Genomic DNA, 21,828 nt, shown 5'->3' with positions numbered 1-21,828 from the left:
GTAAGGATAATTTGCATGGATTGTTTTAGTGGCATGTCAGGGTTGTACTGGCATTTTAGGTAACGTTTCCCAAGCTGAACGGGTTTTAAAATAAAAGAGATCGTGGACGCCTCCTTGGATCGATAGAGGGTGAGAAGTCTGGGGGGGTGGGAACGAATCTGTCCCTACAGTGCCATATATCAATTAGGGGCAACTGCTTTTCGGGCAAAAATACCTGGGACAACAAACACGAAACAGTGGACGCTGTTCGTTTTCGTTTCCTAGGTGATTTACGAAGTGTACGTTAAGTGATGGGCGGGCAGCGAATTTCTCCTAGTCCACCCATCCTTTTCGAGGGTTGTTTTTAAGGCTTTTAAGCTTTTAAAGGCGGTTTACGTTCGTTTCAACCCTTCAAGACGAAAAAATAAAGGGCTTTTAAACAACCTTGGCCAGAACTTCAGCGTATAATGCAAGCCATTATTTCTCGGTCTCATAATTCCATAAAGCGGGAATAAATTCCCAACATAATGCTACCTGGGGGTAAGTTAGTATCCTTATTAAACCCCTTTCGGGGCTTCTCAGCTGTCCTGGATTTATTAGCGCTAATAAATCGTTTCGGAAAAAGATTTAATCCGCATTAATCTTCACACACAGTTAAGCCACTTTTGGCATAAAAATATACTTTTTTAAAAAACTACCCCAGTCTGTGGAAAAAAATTACTAATTGGGTCATAATTCATCTCTCAGTTTAAATCCACCCTTAATTAATAATCAACTGTATTTTAATCCGTGTAAGCTGGGGGAACTTGAAGAGAAACCGCCATACTTAATTAAACTAACGAAGGAGTGCATTTAATGGTAACAATACTCTAAGAAGAATTTCTTTAAAAAATGTCAATTAAAGCCACTACGACTTAAAATCACTATTTGACTCAGTAAAAACATTTTCACCTTCTCCTGGACCTAGTTTCAGGTTTTTCCGAAATTTTGTTTTTTAAATGTTAAAACGGCATAAGATTTAACTCCAAATTTCGCAACTTTGCCTCCATTTAACCAACGCTGTAGTAGTCGCGAATTTGTGACATCCTGTATATACGTCAGTCAATTTGTGACAGAGAGTGGCAACGTTGACATTTTTGACAGAACAAGAGACGCACATCGATGTCCTCATTGGCTGGCAATGACATTTTCTGTAACAGCGAGGCAGGCCATGAAATGGCATTCACCGAACTGTCATTGTTTTGCGAATTCCAGTGGAATTATGAACGAAATCTTCGTTTTAGTGTGTTTTAACAGTTGGAAAAGTACTTTCAGACTGATTTTTCTATTTTCTGGTCTTTTTTTCGTTAATTATTAAGGCAAGCATTACTGAAGGCTAAAGTTACCTTGCAGGTGGAAAATTTCATGTTTTATTAACACTTACTACATTGGATCTAAAGACAGCTTAGACTAAGTAGTGTTTTGACTGTGATATTTTTCATCCGATGCGTCCCATTCAAAACCCAGCGCAATAAAAAATCTCTCGTATTTTCCTTAATATCGAAAGAAAAGCAGTGACGTCCCTCTTCCAAATATATCTAATAAAATTATACATTTATGTATGAATTCCGGGGGCGTGCAACATATGGCGGCAGCATATTTAGACCCCCTCTAGCTTCAAGTATTATAATAAAGTAAGGGCGGTCTGAATATGTTCCCGTGATAAATGGATTCGTTTCCTCAGTCTGAAGCATGTTTAATTTTAATACTTTTCCAATTTTCCGTTCTCCTTGATGTCTAATAACAAAAAAAAAACAAGTGTCCAATTGGGACAATCTGTACTCCGTCACGTGATTAATGGATTATCGTGTAACAATTTTATTGGACCGTCACACGTTCGGTAATCCATATTTTTATTACGGCACCGTCTGACAAAGAGTAATTGTTTTCAACTACGGATAATGAAAATGTCATAAAGTTACGTTGGTTATTAGATCGTACAACCACCCCCCTTGGCCCCGACTCTTGTTGTTGACTTTGATCCCTCTTTCCACTTCTGTAATTACTTTCAGTGTAGTTGTGGTTAGATGGCGCCACTTAAGCAATTTCACTTTCTCTGCCACCGTTATTTAACTACGACTTAGTATGAAATTCGCGTCCTTATCTGGTCCCTTTAGCAACATAATTAGAACGTCGTTAATTAATCGGTTTCCCCTCAAAGACAATAGGTTTTATCTCAGCGTCCTGATAATTACCGGTCTCCATTGTGTTTCGGGAACAATCGAAAGTCCCCCCAGGGACAGTTTTTCTTCCTCTTTTAATCGGGAGTATTAGAATGTAACTCCTCTCCACCCCTTTTCTGACACAAAAAAATAGAACCTAATTTACGTACAGGAGGTAAATTAACCAAGCTCCGGTCAAAAGGTACTCAAATCTCCCTAGAAAGTTTTAGAACAGAACAGAAACCGTAAATGAAGGTAACGAGCATATGACTAAGGCCCTTTGTTCGTGTTAAGGTCATTGTTTTCAGTTAACGTAATTAAGGACAGGGATGGCTTTTATTTGCTAAATGCTGTCTGAAATTTTTGATTTTTAAGAATAATTAAATATGTTTTAGACCCACTGTTTTGTTGTCTGCATATTGTTATGGCCTGTTGGATCCTGCTCTATTAAATGCCGTTGAACAGTATGGCATTACACTGATTTTGCACTAAAAATACCAATCGAATTAGTTTGTTATCACTTTAGTATCCTCACGTATTGTAATTTTCTGTTTGAGTATCGTTTGACCAAACCACATCGGCAAAATGCGCTGACGTAATTTTGAATAATATAAAGCACATACCGGAGCCGTAATTCTCGAAAATCACTTTAATCTTCCTGATTAAACATTGAAATAATAATGAAAAGGAAACAAAATGGTTGCAACTTCGTTGTATTAGACAAAATAACCTTACATGCCTCGTTTCGGCCATTTTCGAGTTTCCAAACAGGTTTGTTCTCTAAATCGAAAACGTTTAGTCTCGCCCGTTTTACATTTTAAATACTCCTGGAAGCGGCAACATTAAATTTGAATATGTATACGTTTTACCCGTACGAATATGAGAGAAAGAGAGAGAGAGAGAGAAATCCGTATAGTCGTCGAAAATTCTATTAGAAACTTTACTGTCGCAAAAGTTGCCCTAAACTACTTTTATATGTATTTTGGAAATGGCATTTCTAATGTTTCCAAGGGCCATAACGCACGCTAGTGATATAAGGGTGTGGGCCCTTAGGGACGCCTATTATGTTGCACGAGAACATTTTTATCTCTTTCTGCAGTCAACTTTCGGTAAAACACTATAGAGTGACGCCACTGGAAGGAACATCCCAAAAAGTAGGCTCAAAACCCCCACCTCCACCCCTTTTATCCCTGATGTAAGTGAAATGAATGACGACCGTTGAACCGCAGATATTAAACCGTAACCTTCAGCCACATGCCAAATAAAGTGAGCTTAATGGCCGCCAGGGGGCGTCGCAGTGCAATCTGGACGCGGCCCTTATCCAGGGGAGAATCCCCCACTTTGTTTTATTGCTCTTAACGTGTCCAAGATCATGTTTTGCCTGCTTTAAGTAAGGCTGGGTTCAAGTATCGACACTGAAATAACCTTTTTTTGTTTTTCCCGATGATAATAGGTAAATTGGGGGATTGAGATCCTGTCAAAACTTTCCGTCCAAAAGATTCTCCCATTAATCTTGCAAGGACTACTCAAGGGTCCCGGACAGCTTTGCTGATGCCGTAATTTGTGTCTCTCCCGGATTTATATCTTTTTCTTTCCGACTGGAGAAATCGTACAGGTCCGACCTATCTAACTGTTTGACTGACAGGACAAAATACGCTCTTCAACACCCCCTCACGCCCCAGTTCCTCTCTTTATCTCCCGTTGGTTATTTTTTCGGTTTGAGTAATCAAATTTGTATGGTCCGACTCAGAAACTCATTTACGTCCTACCTATGTTTTTGTTCTAAATTAAGGGTGGCAGTAATCTTGGCTAGCTTTTTCCGCAACTTCAAAGCTCATATTTTTTTTTTATAATTCACCGTTAAATTACTGAGGCGGAGGTTCCCCCACAAACACGTGCAAACTTTTAAGCCTCTTTGCCTCTAGGGCATTAAAGCTCTGTTGTTTTGCTCTAAACCGGTTTAATTTTATTCAGTAGTTTTCTTTTTGTCTATTGTCTGTCTCGCTTTAACGCACCAAAAGGTGTTTTGAGGCTATACAAATAGAATTTCGTTAATAATTAATTAAGATCTAAAGAGGATATTTAATCGAAAAGTGTCATGGAAATAACATCGATTAGAAGGACAAAACTTTTTAGGTTATAACTTAAGGCAGGGGCTACAATATACCTACAATTAAATAATTCTTAGAAAGTGTAGATTTAAAAATGGTTCTTCTAAAGGTATCTGACAATTTAAAACAAGTCTGCAAAGGTTTAAGACACTTGTAGAAGCTTCTGGTACTTTTTAGAAGGGCCGGTCAGTAGCATTTAGAGGTTTCTGGCAATCTAAAATAGTTCTAGGAAAGTTGAAGACAGTTGTAGAAGGTTCCGGAACTTTTTATAACGTTCTTAATAGCATTTAGAGATTTATGGAACTTTCAAAATGGTCCTAGAGGCCTTTGAGAATTTAAAACAGTTCTAGGCAAGTTTAAGACAGTTGTAGAGGGTTCTGGAACTTTTCAGAAAGTTCTCAGTAGCATTTAGAGGTCTGAAAATGGTTCTAGAGGCCTTTGGCAATTTAAAATAATTCTAGGAGGGTTTAAAGGTTTTAAGAAGGTTCTCAGTAGCGGTTTCTGACTATTTCAATATTGTTCTAGAGGCCTCTGGTAATTTAAAATAGTTCTAGTAAAGTGTAAGACAGTTGTAGAGGGCTCTGGAACTTTTCAGAAAGTTCTCAGTAACATTTAGAGGTTACTGGCACTTTTAAAATGGTTCTAGAGGCCTCTGGCAATTTAAAACAATTGTAGTTTAAGACAGTTGTAGAGGGCTCTGGAACTTTTGAGCATTCAACCAATAACAGCCAACATTTTCCAATTTTAAGTTGGAAACCAGTTTGAAATTACCTTTGCGAACAACCTATTATATACTCGTACATACATTTCGATATACCACAAAAATTTCAAATTATATGAGTTTGACAGTTACCATAGTAACATTAAATTTTATTTAATTGTAATAGTATAAGTAACAAAAAAATAGTGCGTGTTGGGGAGGTAATTAATGCGACCAAAATATGACACTAAATAAATATTAATATTCGCCAGTTTCGAACAATGTAAAATAACGCGAACTAATAATAATCGTTGCCCGCAAATATTTATTCCGCCAGTTTAGCGATGACGCTCAATAAAATTTCATATTATAAAGGCCATAACAAAATACATTTCGACTTTATAATTAGATACTGTAAATCGTTCGAAAACGAACTAATTAATATGATTTACTTTATATAGTCGGGGGGCTTGATTAAATTTATGGTTTTTGCGCTGCACGTCAACCGCGAGCAACAAAAAACTACTAGAGAGAGAGAGAGAGAGAAAATAAATGTGACACCAGCCCTAATCGATTCGTTCGAACAGAAATTCGAATACAAGTCGGATTGATTGATGCAGGAATAAAATATAAATACTTTATAGAAAGATCTACGATAGATTGATAAATGACAACTCCAAGGGGAATATCTTTTCGAAGATTTATCCGTTCGGAAAATTCCTTTAAACTGCTTTTTTTAAGTCAAAACTTAAAGGTAATTTGTTTTGAAGAAGCAAAATAATGTTGTTTTAATTAAATTCCTGAAGAAGAAATTTATTTTCTTGCAAAGTTGGCTTAAAAACATATTTTTAAGCTAATCTTATTTGCATTTAAATTAGGTTTTTTAGCTTATTTTGCCACTTCGCGCTCTTATTAATTTACGTTCCTGAATTGGAGCGAAAAAGGGCCACCGTTGGTTTTATTTATCAGTGCCCACAACAACTAACAACAGGTGGTTCAGGTTATTTGGTTTGTTTTCCAGGCAACTATTCGGATTTTCCCTACATTCAATATTTAACACGTAAGTCCCCTCCTTTTCCCCCTACCCCCTTCATAACCGTTCAACTAGTACCAACACACTCCCCGCTTTTCTACATGTATAAGTAAAATATTAAAAGAGTCGGGAAAACTTTAGCCAACTTGACAGGTTTACAAGGAAACTCTCTTAGTTTTAGCTTAAACTTTTTAGCCCCGAAAAACTGGAATATAATGCCGTCTCTCCCTTTTTACGGTGTTTGCCCATAAATTTCAGTTCTCTATTGGGGAAACTACACGAACGGCCCCCGAATGAAATTTCGATATCGCGCCTTATAGCGACGTACGTCCGTTTGAGTAAACACTCTAAATTTTTCGACGTGCAATATGGAGTCGTCCTCAACGACTTCGTTTCGTCTTGTTACGCTGTGAAAACTAGGAAAAAGTCGTGTAAATAAACTCCACGACTACCCAAACAATGTGCTGGAAATTTTTTTGACTGTGAGATAAATCACTAGTGAATTTTTGGGATGACACCTCCTGAACACAGCAACGCAAATAAATGGCGACGCGATCAAAAGTGTATTAAAAACTTCATCAAACCCTTTGGCGATTTTTATCGCAAAGGCAAATAGCCTTCCGGGGTAGCGACGTCAAAGGGAAAAATTGCCAACGTTCTCCCTTTTTCCCCACAAAACTGGGAGAATTTTTAAACTACAGCGATAGGTTTATCTATCCCCGAGTTAAGGGCTTTTAAACGGCGCTCGGTTTATAATTTCCGCGCTCATTTTTACCTTGCGAAAAGTTAATTAAAAAAATCTGAAGCTGGCAAAGATAATCCGTAATAGGATTAACTATAAATTTCACCACCCTCACTCTATAAAGGAGGGGGTGGTAATTTTTTAATCACTATAAATAGTAATTAATCATTTTGGCACTTCCAAATCAGATTGTTTGCTTTACCTGGCTGTTAATTAGAAAAGTTTCAGACTTTTGTCGTACATCATTAACTCTCTCCTGAATTTTTCAATTAACTAAAAAGCGTAGATTACAACCGAGAGGGTGCCGGAAGTATTAAGACAGCGACAACAAGTGCACACGAAGCACCGAATGCAATTGTGTCCGACGATAAGGGCGAAAATGTCTCGTTAGTTGATACTAAACACTAATTCCCACCCCGTCTAATCAAGATTCTCGTAACAACAAACGCACGCAAAGCTCGTGAAAAGATAAAGTCCGTTTAGGCTCGGAAATTTCCTTCCTGTTGAGGTAAAATCGCCCTTAATAACGGTGAAAATGGCGACCTTCTGTCTTGGAGTGATTACTTTTTAGATCTAAAAACAATGAGGACAGTCTATAGTCAATTAGAGGTAGTTTAAAAGTTAACTGCAAGTTTTACTGTGACTCTTAAGCAATATAATAATCAATAAGGGTGGTTTTACTTTACACAGTTAACTGTAATTGACAGTTAAAATGACCCTTAAACAGTCAGTATTAACAAACCAAGTTAATGGATGTTAGTTTTGTTTTTTTTTCCTAACAATGGTCACATTCTTAAAAACAAAATCTTAGACTTACTATTGGACTTAAAAATTGACCTGACAGGGTTTTTCTGGCCGAAAAAAGAGTCGCCATTGCATCGATTTTTGTCGTTTATTCGAGGGGTTCAAAATTGATATTCGGTTTGTTTTAAAATATAAAACATGTCCGACGGTCTAAATAAATGAGTTTCCAGATAGCGTTTGATGGAAAACGTCGAGCCCAAAATTCGAAACGCGCCAATTTATTTGATTTGCAGCTCGATGCGGAAAAATCTTTAAAATACAGGTACGCGCTTGATCTCCCTTCCCCTTCCCCACCCTAACAACTCTGGATTGTGCCGGTTAATGTCCGGTTGACAAATGCGAGTTATTTATTTTTTATTGAGCCCTTTTATCTGTTTCGGTTGCGTTTTCCAGGCCGTACAATGCTACCCAACTGTTTGATTAATACCTTCCAAAAGCACCAACTGATTGGTCTGATCTGCTACCACTCGGAGAGGGAGAAATCTAAACAAGGACACCTCTAAAACTCGTAATCAAATAAAATTTCCAACAGTTATATTAAAAATACACGTCACTCCCTCACTCTTTTGGGGGATGGCCAAAAACGTCAAAACTTTCCGGTTAATATCTCATTTGCAATTCGGGGCCGATTGTGTTGTGTTCGGAGTTTGTTGGAGAGAAACCTGTTTGACGTCATTTGCACAAGAAATAACCTCTTTTTTTCTCCAGGGGGAATGAATTTAAAATTCCCCTTCGCTCCCTCCTTAAAACAGTTGCAGACGGTTATGACGGGGAGGTGTGGCCCGAACACCCACCAGACCTGGTGACAGGTTGGTAATTGAGTTTTGTTGTTTCAGATCCGCCTGAAATCGTCACTAAACCTCGAAATCAGCAAGTCAAAGCGGGAGGGATAGCCGGGTTTTACTGTCAGGCAAAGGGCGACCCTTTGCCCCAAATACAATGGCGGAAAAATGGCAAAAAAGTTTCTGGTAAGTTCCATTTTTGTACTTGAAATTCTGCATGTGTGTATTTTACGCCCTTCAAAGCTCTGTTTGCCCTTAACTCGACTATACAACTGGATGGATCGTATCCAAGCAGTCGTAAACTAAAACTCTTTTAAAGCGGGCGCGACACGAGAAAATGAAATGTACACGTCAGTTAATCCCCTCTTCACGTTCCTGGGATGTCACCATTTGCCATAGAAGGAAAAGCTAAAGCGGACATAATTTCCCAAGTGGAACTTTAAGAGCACTTTAATCCCTTTGCAATTTATAGTCCCCGAAACTGGACGATGAAATGTAACTGTCAATTTTTGGCAGGTTCCCAAACGCGGTACCAAGTCAAAGATTTCCCAGATGGCGGAGCCCTGCTTAGAATAGATCCAGTTAAAGCAGGCCGAGACGATGCTACCTATGAATGTGTCGCGGAAAATGGCGTAGGAGATGCCGTCAGTGCCGAGGCAACACTTCAAGTTTTCGAAGGTAAGTGCATTTTGTCCGAACCCGATTATGGACAGGGACGATACGCACGAATCGAAAAAAAAAACACGAAAATTCCATTATGAGATGTGCCACCCTAAAGCGTAGTAAAAGGAAAATGATGTCCATTAAATTAAAAACTCTAGGAAAGAATATGAACTCATTAATTTTATTAGGGAATATAAAAGTTCGTTCGTCGCTCGTAAAATGAGTTTTTTAAGATTTTTCTCCTCCACCCACCCCACCCAGCGACTCTTAAAACTCGCTTTCGTAATTGGATATTTTAAAAGAGTGGTGAAGAGATTTTGACCCCAATATTTTTGACTTTTAACAGATTTTTAGTATCTTTCTGACCTAACTATTTCTATTTAAATGATTTAGTGTAAACTTTATTTTACCGAAATTAATTCCCGAACTTTGCCTGCAGCTGTGTGAGGTGGAAGGGGTGGAGGAAAACCAGCATTTCCACTATGGCCCGGACCTCGAATTTACATAAAACTCATTTAGAAAGACAATAGTTGATTACATGTCGTCGGGAAACCATAACTGAATTTCGTGGTGCGAAACCGGGGAAAATCTGATTTTATTAATGCATTTTCATCAAACCTATTCAACGTCTTTACAGTAAATCCGGTCAAGTTTTCCGGATGTTGAAACCTAAAAAACAGGGATTGAAAAGTGTAAAACATGTAGTTGACATTATTTATCACTTAAATGACTATATTTCTCGATTAAAACGCCCCTAAAAATGGACACTTAATATCCGGTACATAAATCATAGTCTATTCGGACAGGGGTGGATTTAATTTAATCACGTGACTTGATGCGTATTGAATTAGAGTGAGTAGGAAAGGGAGAGAGGATTACCAAACATTGGGGCTCTTAATAGTTGATTTTTACTCGAATTTAATAATCGCCATTTGAAATATGCGCAATTAAAAGAGACATTATTTACCAAAAAGCGAAATAAATCCAGACCGGATTACATGATTAATTTGATTTATTCGGGTAATAAATATTGCAATTTTTCATAACTCTACTAATTTTATTATTTAATATTCCGTTGGCAAAATGCAAACATCTCACTCCCGCTAAAAAAGTGCTTTTTGCTTGCATGCAAAAAAAAGGCCAAATCTCTCTCTTTAAGGGAATCCATTAGGATAATTGCTAGTACTAGTAAAGTAAGACGGGCCCTTAATTGGGGGCCAAGGGGGGAAGTTGGCAAGAGCCCTGGGAAATGAAAACCGGCACTATTTCCTTCCTGTCTGTCCTATTATTTGTTTTCCCCGTTCCTTTTTGCCTCCCCTTTTTTTTGTCCCTTGTGACTCGGTAGTAGTCGCGCTGTCATTTCAAGCGGAAATTTTTGTTTGGTTATTGTCAACAGGAATCTTAAATGCATGAAGTGAATTCTTTTAGTCAATGATATACAAGCCCTATATTTCTCCACTTTCTTCTGGAAGTTTCAAAGTTTCTTGCATTGGAATAAAAAATTGTAAAAGCTTAAATATGCCTGAAAACCTCCTACGAAAGTTGCATTCAATTTGTGGGTCTCTATTAGACGTATTCAGTAGAAGTTGGGTTGAGATAGGGTGGGGGGGGGGAGGGAGAGGAAAACATGGAAAACACGCTCTCGACGAGATTTCCAATAATACTCCCGGCTCGAGTTTTGAATCGTAATATTTTCCAAGACGTATTGTACAACTTTCGAATTCAATAACTTCTGAATGAACAACGACGGACAATAATAGAAAAGTGCTCCTAGGAGGGGAAAGAAGGAGTTTTCCGTCTTGCACATACTGTAATGTACTTTCGTTGTGACTGGAATAACACCAAAAGTGCAACATGAATTACAATCATTTTGGCATTGCTATTTGCGAAACTTAAGTTGATAATGACAGTTATTTCCTAAGTACCTAGTTTGAAAAACAGATGGCGCGGTTATTCTAAAAAGGAAAAATCGGTGGCGGCAAGACAAAGATTATCCCTGATCCGTTGTAGAATGGCTTCGAGAGGCGGCATTTCTCCAGTGTGCCGCCGTTAATGGCGGCCGGGGCTCGTTTAAATATTAAAATGGATCCCGGACGCCCGGCTAAGGATGAATACTTAATAGGCGACACCGCACCGCTCATAATCCTGTTTACTTCGAATATTACACCGTATCAATCATTTCCTCCCTCACTCCCCCCACCCCCAGATATACACTGGGTTAAAGCCATTTTTATGTAAATTTACATTTTCCTCTCCTCCCTCTCAAACATAGAGACCACCAACGCCATCTGTTGGTTCCCCTAAGGAACTTTGACTGATGCACCATCAACCCCAGAAATATATGTTAATACGTATTAATTTCAAAATAATTAAACTGACACTAAAAAGTGGGGGATGGTAGTAAAGAGAATCCCATATAAAATGCCTCAATGTTCAAAGGCCGGAAAATTCCGAGCGATTTCCGTTTAAACATACCTCCATTTTCAGACATAGCAGCTGGATTAAACTGGAAGCTAAAGTGCACAGTCATTATTCACAAAGGAAAAAGTGTTTCGCATTTGCCAGGGCGTCGCATCTACCCCTCAACTCCCCCCCAATCGCTCTTTGTTTTACGAGACCCAACCCTTCTTTTTTTTAATTACTATACACATACGTCACAACCAATCTATTTTATCTCGTCTGTATGCAACTTTCAGTTTATTATAGTCACGTGATTATTTTAAATACATAGTTCAAGTCAGACAATCACGTGTCATTCAGCAAAAGTTAAAAATCTAAATAAATTGAAATCTTCAATCTGGGGCAATTTGTATAGGTTTAAGGGCGACCTTAAAACCGCACCTTATTATTCATTCCCTAAAGGGATTCAGCAACCCTCGTTACGTACAGTTAAGCTCGAATTATTCGCTTAATCTACTTTTGTCGTGATTAATAAATATTGTAGGTCTTCCATTTCACCAACTTTCTCCTCTATACAAATTTTTGAGATTTTCTCTCCAAGTACCTTGGAGAATGTCAAGTTTAGGAAGATAGTTCCTGGCCAAGATTAAGGTTTTTGGCTCCGACTCATATCGTTTTTAACTTCACAATAAAATATATTTGCCAAAGCAGAAAAAACCTCCTCCATCTGTCATTCCATTCTTTCGGCATTTACGCCTCGAAACGAAAAGACGAAAACGTTTTATGAAAACGATCGTATCGCAACCGCTTTTCCTTTTTCCAATCTCCCATTTTTCATTATGCGAATGTGCCGTTTTTCCGCGCTCCACCGTTGAGGTTAAAGTCTATTCTTCTTTTCACACGCGCCCAAATTAGAAAAATTAATTATGTTTTTCAATGTTCGTATTACATAAAATACAGATGCACTGCATGGAGAGTGAAAATGAAGTATGCTTCAAAAATCACTGTAAACGAAAAAGAATCACTTTGTGCTAAAATGTTTGCAACAACTTTTTAAATTTAACCGTGCATCCTCATCTTGGACACTCTGTATATATTAATAAAAAAAATTGACTTTTGCCAACTATTACGCCTCCCGTTTTTCCTCGATTATAAATCACTCTGTTATTGTAAAAAGGAAAGCGTGGTAAAACCAGGGGAAGGGGGTTTAATAACAGTCTTCCAGGCATCATTCCAGACAGTTGTTGCCTGGAAATCTGCATTATTTATAATGATTGCCTCGAATTTTATGCCGGATTTCCGCCATGTTTATTTTATAGCCATCTCCCCCCCTTCAGCCCTTTTAATTTATCCCACGCGAATTCCTTTTAATGAGGAATTATTAACTTGCGGTCAAATAAACATCTGAGACTAGAATAAATGCTTTAGCATCGATTATTCCAAAAAAAAAGTTGCCTAAGGAGGGGGAATTGCCCTTCACCCTTACGTAACTCGCTTAGGAAATTTGAAAGCCCTTTTAATTAGGTTAATTGCCACGACGGCTTGTTTGATGCCTCGGCAAAAATGTTGTATGACGACGTTAAACGAAATAATGTAAGGGATTAAAAAGGGGAAGTGAGGGCAAAAGAAATTATTCCAGCTTGGATTCGAAAACCAAAATGTGTCCAATTATCTCATTTACTTAAACATACTAAACCAAAAGGAATTTAAAATTAACAAATCCAGGTCTAAGACTTTTCATTCCCTAAGGGCTCTGAAACGAAATAGTTTATTTCCAAAGTTAGTTGCAAAACACAAAGAACTAGGAGTGAGAGGGAGAGCAAACAAGCGGAAATCGCGGCATCCTTTACTTTGGGGCACTTAAAAATAAATCGGGGAAAATTCATTTTCAGTTCCTTTGTAGTTTTTCCTTATTTGTACCCGAGTAGAAGTTCTTGGATGGCGGGGGGGGAGGAAAAACGGGAAATAACGCGGTTTGTAGTCGGCAAGAGTCTTTCCGCATTCCTAGTCATTTTGGGGAACTGAAATGGAAAAAGGGGACGAAAAATTCTCCCTTTCGTGTGCTACTACTATTAGTAGGCCCTTAAAACGTCATCTGTTTGTTATTAGATAATGGATTTCATTATAGGTGAGTAGGTACAACTAATTGACACTAAAGTAAACAAATTGCGTTTTTCATCATCGCGAGCGAGTGACAGCCGCTCTGTCAATATCTCGTCGTAATTGCCCTTCATGTCGTCCTACGGAAAGGGCCCCCATTATGAACGAAACATCGCAGTTACATTAGGGTTCTTGTTACGGTCAAATTACTGCTAAGTGCATGCATACTACTACAGTAAAAGGACGGTGTTATCACGATTTCCTTTTTCCACTGATATCTGAAATTTTAATTAATCGACCGCCGAAAACGCAGTCGTTCGACTTAATAGCCCACATCAGTCACTTTTAAATCCCCCTTCTTGGAGAAGTCCATTTTCAGCTCCAGGAACCCCACAAATGCTAGAAATTACCCTCCCGTCAAAAAAAACTATTGACTTACTTTTTTTTTGGGTTTAATTGCAAATCTTGAATGCCAACTATTAATCACCCAAGATAGTGGGGCAGGAGGGGAGATGATCGTCCATCTTCTCGTCTGATAATGACGTAAGCATGTCTTCGACATCGAGCAAGGAGGAACAATTAGATTTTCAGGAAAACATTTACTCACCCCCCCTGATTAATAGCGATGTTGCGTCGGACAATGTTAGGTTCGAGCTTTGAATCTGACGTTTCAGCCCCCCTCATCGTTAATCTCAACAAAACGGGCACAACGTTCTTCCCAGTCAAGGCATTTTCTTTTGTTTCGGGGTTATGTCGTACAAGGGTAAACGATGACGTACGTTCAGTTAATTGGTAAAAGATATGACGGTGTCAAAAACGGGACCGGTGTACAGCTCGTTTTCGGTTAATTGGCTAGGCAATCGGGTCAATTGAATATTTATAGCGGTATTATGATGATTAATGTTGAACAATTAATGTGGCTAATTATCCGTGTAAATTACATCGGATATCATATTGTTTCACAACATCACTTCTATAGTTTTGTTAATAAGGTCGATTTTTGCTAATTACTTGAGTACATTGTTAAGGAAACTGTCACTTAATCTGAACGATTTTGGATCTTAATGAAATTTTAATTGCTATACAAGGTGTTACAAATTCGATCCATTAGCATTGTTATCTCAGAGACTATAGTTGATAGAGCTTTAGTATTAGTTAGTTATAATGAAAAGTTGAAAAAAATTTCATTACATCCGGATGTAATGTGAAAATTTGATGGTATCAAAAAACGTAACGTCGAAGCTGAAAAGTCAAACTATTTTCCTATAGAATGTGCCTTCAGAAGGTGCCATTGATTTTTCCCAAAATAATCAATAATAAAGTGAAAAAAGTCACAGATTTGTCAGATATCTCCGGATGTAATACCAAATTCCTTAGCAATAAAATGCGCAACTTTGCCTTCATTTAACTAAAGAGCTCTATCAACTATAGTTTCTGAGATAGCAATGCTAATGCATCGAATTTGTAACACCCTGTAGAGATGAGTTAAAAATGTGTAGAAAATTGGAAACAATCTTAAAAAGGAAATTGAAATTTCGACTACAGTTGGGGGCCAAAAATTAAAAACGAGACAAGCGGGAGGCGATAAAAGACATCCCGTCACTCGGTACTGGAAAAGCGGGACGTGTTTCGTGTACTTTTGGATAGTTTCATTTCCTTCATTTTTTTTTGAAAACAGTGCTCGGCAAGTCAAAAAAAAACGGGTCATAACGGAGCCGGTCGAGTTAATATCTGGTCCATTAATAGCCGGTTTCATTACGTGCTTTCTTCGCGTTGAAAAGGGCTTTAGGAGAATACCTCAGCGACATTATAGTCCATACAGCTTCGCCCGAACAGCAATTACCGACTGACTTAAGCGGGGTTTTTCCCCGAGCTGAAACTGTTTAATAAAAGTGTATGTGTTGTATCCAGAGCCATTCAAACTTCGGTCTTCGAACAATAGCCTGAAACGACTTGTTTCACTCTTTCAGCACGGTCGTTATAACTTTGCTAAAGGGGCCCTATTTAGCACAATAACTTCGCACCCTCACCCCTCCCCACACAACCCCGCTAATTCCTAACTTTCTCCCTCTTTTTTGGTTAATGCTTCCGTCTACTAAAGAAAACCCGTAGTTGTTGTCCCTTCCTTAAGAATAACACAATGGAACACCTTTCAGACAGAATCCACCATGACATTATGTTATTAATGCTCTCTGAAATTTACACAAATGCTGCACATGTAGACTTCACTAAGTTTTTCTGGACTGATGGTGAATGCGTCATATTGATTGGTACACACAAACTACCTAAACTGTCAAACTGAACACAGCGATACTCAATGACTTTTTTTGAGTACCTATTGCTCTAGACTGTACGGTCATCTTAACTCAGTATGCAACTTTAACGAGTTCCTATGTATTGCTGTTTTGTCTGGCACACGATATATTCCGGGACTGGGCGAGTGAGACGTAAATTCCGGAAAGCGGTTGTAGAATAGTTAAGGAATTGCGGCCGACCCGTTGAATTATCGATAGTTCAAAGAAAACGCGCCTGACCGGATGCTATTCTATAATTTCGACTGCGCCCATTCGACTAAAACTATGTTATATTAGTTTGAATAAATTATCCCGTTGCATTCGAGGTTTCCGTTCTTTGTCCCGGATCCCGGACGTTTTATTTCATGGATAATCGGGCCGCTCTGGATATTTCCACACAATTGCTACACCACTGCAGTTTGATTTTCTAGTATTGTTTGTCTATTCGGGTCATAACTGAGACTTCCACTGTGAAAAGTTTAAAATTACTTGCAAAAATTATATTTTGGAAGGATTTTTTATGTCAATGCGGCAAGTCGAAAAATATTCATAATGGAGGGGAGGGGAGTAAACGAGGCAAAAAGCCGCGAATAAATCCCGACAGCGTCGAATTTGCATACGTATGCATAATTTCTCGATATATGTGTGTGTGTTTTAAAGGGACCGGAAACGGAAGCCAACCCTTTTTTTTGTGCACACATAAATAATTTTTCAAAATCCCCTAGTACAAGTTAGTCACTGAAAAACTGTCAAAGTCAATATGTTCAGTCATTTTTTGTCCAATCACAAACTAACCACTGCGCTGTCATTTACGCTCTTTTACCATTACTGGGGGGAATTTTGTTGATGCTAAACTTGAAGTGATTTTTTATTACGCATTATCCCATCCCGGTAATGGAACATCCCCCCAAATTTTACGCGATGTTTCCCTTTAGGTATATCCGCAACCCTGGCTCATAAAAAAAAATAAAATGGTCACGTACTTTTTATCTCTGAAAGGCTTTCAACTGTTTGAACACACAAAACCACGTGAAAAAATTCTTGTTCGGTCCCCAAAAACAGAATTTCACTGTAAACGTCTAGGATCGGTAGAAATGTTGGAGGAAGGGTCAAACTACAGTTTACAGCAGTTCAATTCTCTCGTAATGAAAATCCAGAGAGCCGGGAATTGAAAGTTTCTTTGGGCGCCCGTTTAATTGCAAAATATCGTTTCGAACGAAAAAAAAAAAACAAACGAACCCTTTTCGGCCTTTTTTCCTCAACTTGTTTTATCAGCTCGATAAAACTATCGAAGATCGTAAAGGGGGCGCGCACGTCAAAAGTTCCCGGATAATCTGATAGTTGAACGACAGAGGTTCCAGAGCCTGGAATACTACCAGACATGACAGGGTTTCGGGCCTCGTTTTTGATTGATTAATGGACGTTCCGGGATTTTGATAACAATAATAAACTGGAAATTGTATCAATTTTAATGTCCCACAGAGCAAAAAACCATTTCCAGCTTGTTTGCAACCTTAGAAAGCATGTCCCCCAGGACCTGACGTATCGGTTTTCGAGAGGCTTCGATATTTAATTAAAACTAAACACACGTTAATCCATTTTATTCAGATAGTCTGGAATTATCCAAGCTTTTTCTACGGTTTCTTTGGTGTCACTAATCAGCGATATCTTTAGTCAGTTTTTGACTAAATAATCGATTAACTCACAAACTACCCACTGTTCTGTCATATACGCAAATACTGCACACGTGCCTAACCTGATGTGTTTTACATTAGACTGAAACAAAATGTATGGTTTCTAACACAAGTTTTATTGGAATTGTAGGTATAATGTATTTGCATTATTTTTTCTTTTACCTGTTTCGTAAAATTCAAAATTTCCGAGTCTAATAATAACGATTGGAAACGAGATTCTTCTAAATCGGCTTATCGAACGTGAGAGCAATTTGCATGCCATTACGTCAAATTTACATGCTCGCATTAAGCGGCCTATTGAAGTTTATCAAAATATTATTAGCAATTTTCGTTGAAGCATATTTTCGAAATTATTATTATTTGCGTGCAAAAGGGTGGCGGGAGGTGGTTGATTAAAGTCGAATTTGTAGGGGGGCGGGGGACAAACTGAACGACGTAAATTATCAATTATAGATTCGTAAACGCATAACAGTGATCACTAAATATAATCGAAATTAGCAATTATGCGGATAATTAAGGGTTAACCGGAAAAAGTCCGGTGCTGTATCGGGTTGTTTTAACGTAGTATAAATAGGGAGAAACGGCCCTATTCGAACTGTGCACAATGTTTTAATTTAATCAAGTTCCATTTGCGAAAACATCCCTTTCAATTAAATTAAAAGGCAATGTTCGTATTTGCCCTGCTAGTCCGAGTGGTGGAAATTTAAAAATAACAACCCTCTAACGGCTAAATTCCAGGTTTTTCTACCCCCTCCGTACCTCTCAGGTGGGACTTTAACCTCAATTTTTCCACACAAACCCAGATTTACATTTCAACCACATCCAGGTTTGATGAGGTCACGTACTGTCAAGGCCAATTAAACAAAACAAGGCCGGGAAGAAATTAAGCCTTAGGTATTCTATAGAGGAAACGGGCCGTCATTACCGATTTGCCCGTTCATTTCTTGTGACGGAATTTGCCATGGCAACAGCGGAAAATCGACCTCTGACAGACCGAGCTATACAATAAAATGGCATTTCCATGCATATTTTCCCTGATCTGTCGTCGCTGATACGGACTCTTCGATAATCCTTGACCGCAAAATCTTGTCGGATTTCAGTTTTCAAAACAAACTTTAATCGAAAAAAAAATCAGGAAATTACAATGTCATTTCTTTAAGTTTTGAGTTTACTTAACAACAACCCACATGGAAAGAGACTAGTAAATTTGACTAATTAGAGTCGTGCCGCATTTACGAGGGTTTGTTATTAATAACTTTGGGGTAAATGCGGTTTAGCTCGGCTGTATATAAACATATTTTAACGTAGTGTACCCAAAGCACACATTAAATTCGTTTCGATGCATTATACAGTGGCGAATAGTACGGCGGGTCTGTTTGTAATAATTTATTAACGTTGGAATTTCAGCTGTTTCCTAATTATTGTTATTTAATTAAAAATTCAGTGATGCGAGATAATTTTTCGGAATTGAATTCGGCCAATCATCAATCGCGTTCGAACGAGATTTTTATCTTTTCGACAAGGGGGAATGAAATAATCAAATCAAAAAGGCATTAGCAGGGGCGGCTTTGAATTGTTATCAGTCCTGAAAATTGATTTATTAAATTAATTAACCGGGTAAAATACCCCACCAAAACAAAGCAACATTTAATAATAATAACAACGGTTCATATCAGTGCGATTTTATACAATTAATTAACTGGTACGGTTTTTTGGAGAGAGAAAAACGTTTCAATTATTTTTACCCGAATATTCAATTTCATTTTGTTGTAATAGACGTTTAAATGTAAAAAATAGTGTTGTTACTAAAGCAATTTTTTTTTGGAAATTTGGATGGAAGAATCTTTATTGTGTGATTGGTCAATAAAAAGCAGCAAGCTTTGAAACCTGCTTTTCTAACCAATCACAATCTTGAACAAATCGGAAAATGACCGTTGGAGGACATGCTTAAAATGGCTGATATTACACACAACTAACCCCTATACAGGGCGTAAAAAATCACCTAACATTTTCTTCACATTCTCGTGTCTATCGATCGTAATCCATCCAACCAATTAGGGCATATATTTTCAATAAACGAACGGCCATTAGTACAAGGGTCTTTACCGTTCCGCCATTTTAACTACCGAACTTCCCGACTACTTTATTTTAATGCGAAACTCGTCCTAAGATTAAACTTTCGTATTGTATTAATTGGCCAATTAGCCGGAAAGCATGTGCATACTTCCGGGGCCAAATACACGAAATGTAAGTGGCCCGTCCCTTTAAATACGTATATGCTTTACGAGCCCTTATTAATTCTCTCGAGGGCGATATTTTTCATTGGGGCTGTCTTTTCGACTAGGAAACAAAAAAAAATGCTTCGAAGGGAATGAACATTCCATCTGTCACAACTCCTTCATTGGGAAATTTAATTAAGCATTTCAGTGTAATAATAATTGTTTTTGGGTGTTTTAAGAAATTACAATAATTATTAAGTTGCAATTCCTTCAAAGCACCATCACCAGGACTAAAACTGGTGAGGGTGTTTTGTGTCTATATTTATACACAACCAGTTCGTGTCGTATTGAGCACACAAACAATTTGTTTAGACAGTCAAAAGCAAATGTTGCGGCTGAATGAGAGGGCCTCACAAAAGCCCCTGTTCCGGCAATAATGGCGACTTGATAGAGCCATTGTGGTCGGACAATACCGGACGTCCGGGGGTGACTTGGTGGTCGATCCGGTCTTGTTTGCAGGGCGGAACAGACAAAAAAAGAAACACACTTTGCCCGGTTTTTACCTCCTTTCCGGGGGCGAAACTTTCGCTTTTATCCATTGACAATCAAACCGCAATAAATCAACTAAACACGAAAGATTTATGGCAGTTTCTAAACTTTCACGAGTATTATTTCATAATTTAGCCTTTTCCAATTATCATGTAAGTGAAGCGTGACAGCTAGAAAGTTCCTTCATCCTTATCATGTTTCCAGCCGACAGAACCTTTGTCTGGGGGCCCTTAAGGTAAATTCTCTTAGATTCAAGTTGTAAAGATCCCTAAATCATTTTTTACGTCTAGAAGGGGGGGTAAATCAGTCTAAATAAAGTTGCTTATTATTCTTTGTCAGCAATTTTAAAGCTCGAAATGGCTTAAACGGGCCTTAAGAGGCGTTTAAACTAATCCTCGCCATGTATCTTGCGCTCTTTTATTTACCAAAGCCGCATCTTCATATAATATAAAATAATGGGGGCACTTCCTTACAAACTTAACTGAAACACATTATTTTCTCTCAAAGCGAGACAGTGACAAGGGTGTAGTGAGGTGGGGGGGTTGTAAATAAACCAGACACGCACTGTATGATTTTAAACAATATTTCACACACCGTTTTAAGCCCATAAATCTAATAATTTTCAAAGAAAATCCGTGCCGGATTAGTAAGGGGATCATTTGCATAATTACACCATATTGGGAAAATGTTAGGAAAGCGATAATTTCCATTCCGAAGCTATTTTTATGTGTGACGTGGGTGTCGCACGAAAACTGGTTTTCCTAATTAAAATTACAAGGAGTTTGAGTGTTATGGTGGATTTGACCACTTTTGGCTTAATAATGAATAGAGCCCGGATTAAAAAGCACTAAAATGCAAAATTATTTTCCTCAAAAAAAATTTTTTAAAAACATACTGAAGATTTTAGACTGTTTTGAAAATTTTAACAGTTATTTATACAGCAAGTGACTTAAACCATTTTTTATTCAGTGAATGGTTAGAACAAAAGGCAATCAAACGTGTATCGCCACAAAATTCAATTAATTTTAGTTGCAAAACTGGTAATTGAAATGACACCTGCGTTACTGAAAAAAAAAAAAACAATAAAAACAAGTCCCTTTGGTAAAACTTTGACCGTAAAATCCAATTTTTGGCTTAACAGCGCACATGGCCGGGAGGCTAATAAAAGAAATTCCGTTAATGGACAATTAGATCCTGACCAATGGTGGAGCCGCAATAAAACGCACAAACAATTTGCCCGGGCCGTAAACAGCAAATGTCGCCCAGAGAATGAGATAGATACCCCCAGGGGCCGATCATACACTTGATAGAGCTATTTACTCGGACCGAAATCGTCCGGCAGGGGGCGTTGTCTCACTCGGCCACCCTTGATGCTCCATTCTTAACTAACGGTGCCGCGAAATCCGCAGTAAAAATTCATGACGACCGTAAAACCTGCACGACTTTATCATAAAAAGATGTGAATACAGAAATGAGGGGTCTGACCAAACGGGGTGGTCGGGTTTACTTACCCCGGCGTTATTAAACCCTTTCCAGTGACAATGCGTGTGTATCTCA

The 21,828-nt window shown here is 38.2% G+C and overlaps 2 protein-coding genes across 12 annotated transcripts in view; one reads left to right on the top strand and one right to left on the bottom strand.

Annotated features, from left to right (window-relative positions):
- Lar (tyrosine-protein phosphatase Lar) overlaps positions 1-21,828 on the top strand; it is a 118,562-nt gene that overhangs the window by 80,920 nt on the left and 15,814 nt on the right. For 7 of the 11 annotated variants that reach the window (XM_081987741.1, XM_081987743.1, XM_081987751.1 and 4 more), the window contains 3 exons: positions 6,013-6,051; positions 8,407-8,538; positions 8,869-9,030. In XM_081987741.1, coding sequence (XP_081843867.1) covers positions 6,013-6,051; positions 8,407-8,538; positions 8,869-9,030 — 333 coding nt within the window. The remainder of the gene's footprint in view (positions 1-6,012; positions 6,052-8,406; positions 8,539-8,868; positions 9,031-21,828) is intronic. The other 4 variants (XM_081987749.1, XM_081987746.1, XM_081987748.1 and 1 more) reach the window with 1 other exon arrangement.
- Rrp47 (Ribosomal RNA processing 47) overlaps positions 1-21,828 on the bottom strand; it is a 126,808-nt gene that overhangs the window by 95,320 nt on the left and 9,660 nt on the right. The gene's annotated exons all lie outside the window — the stretch shown is intronic.

The sequence above is a fragment of the Ips typographus genome, linkage group LG10 (genome assembly GCF_016097725.1).
Source record: "Ips typographus isolate SLU linkage group LG10, UJ_Ityp_2.0, whole genome shotgun sequence".
NCBI lineage: Eukaryota > Metazoa > Arthropoda > Insecta > Coleoptera > Curculionidae > Ips > Ips typographus.
Note: the sequence above shows the minus strand (reverse complement) of the source record. Positions and strands in the feature narration are given on the sequence as shown.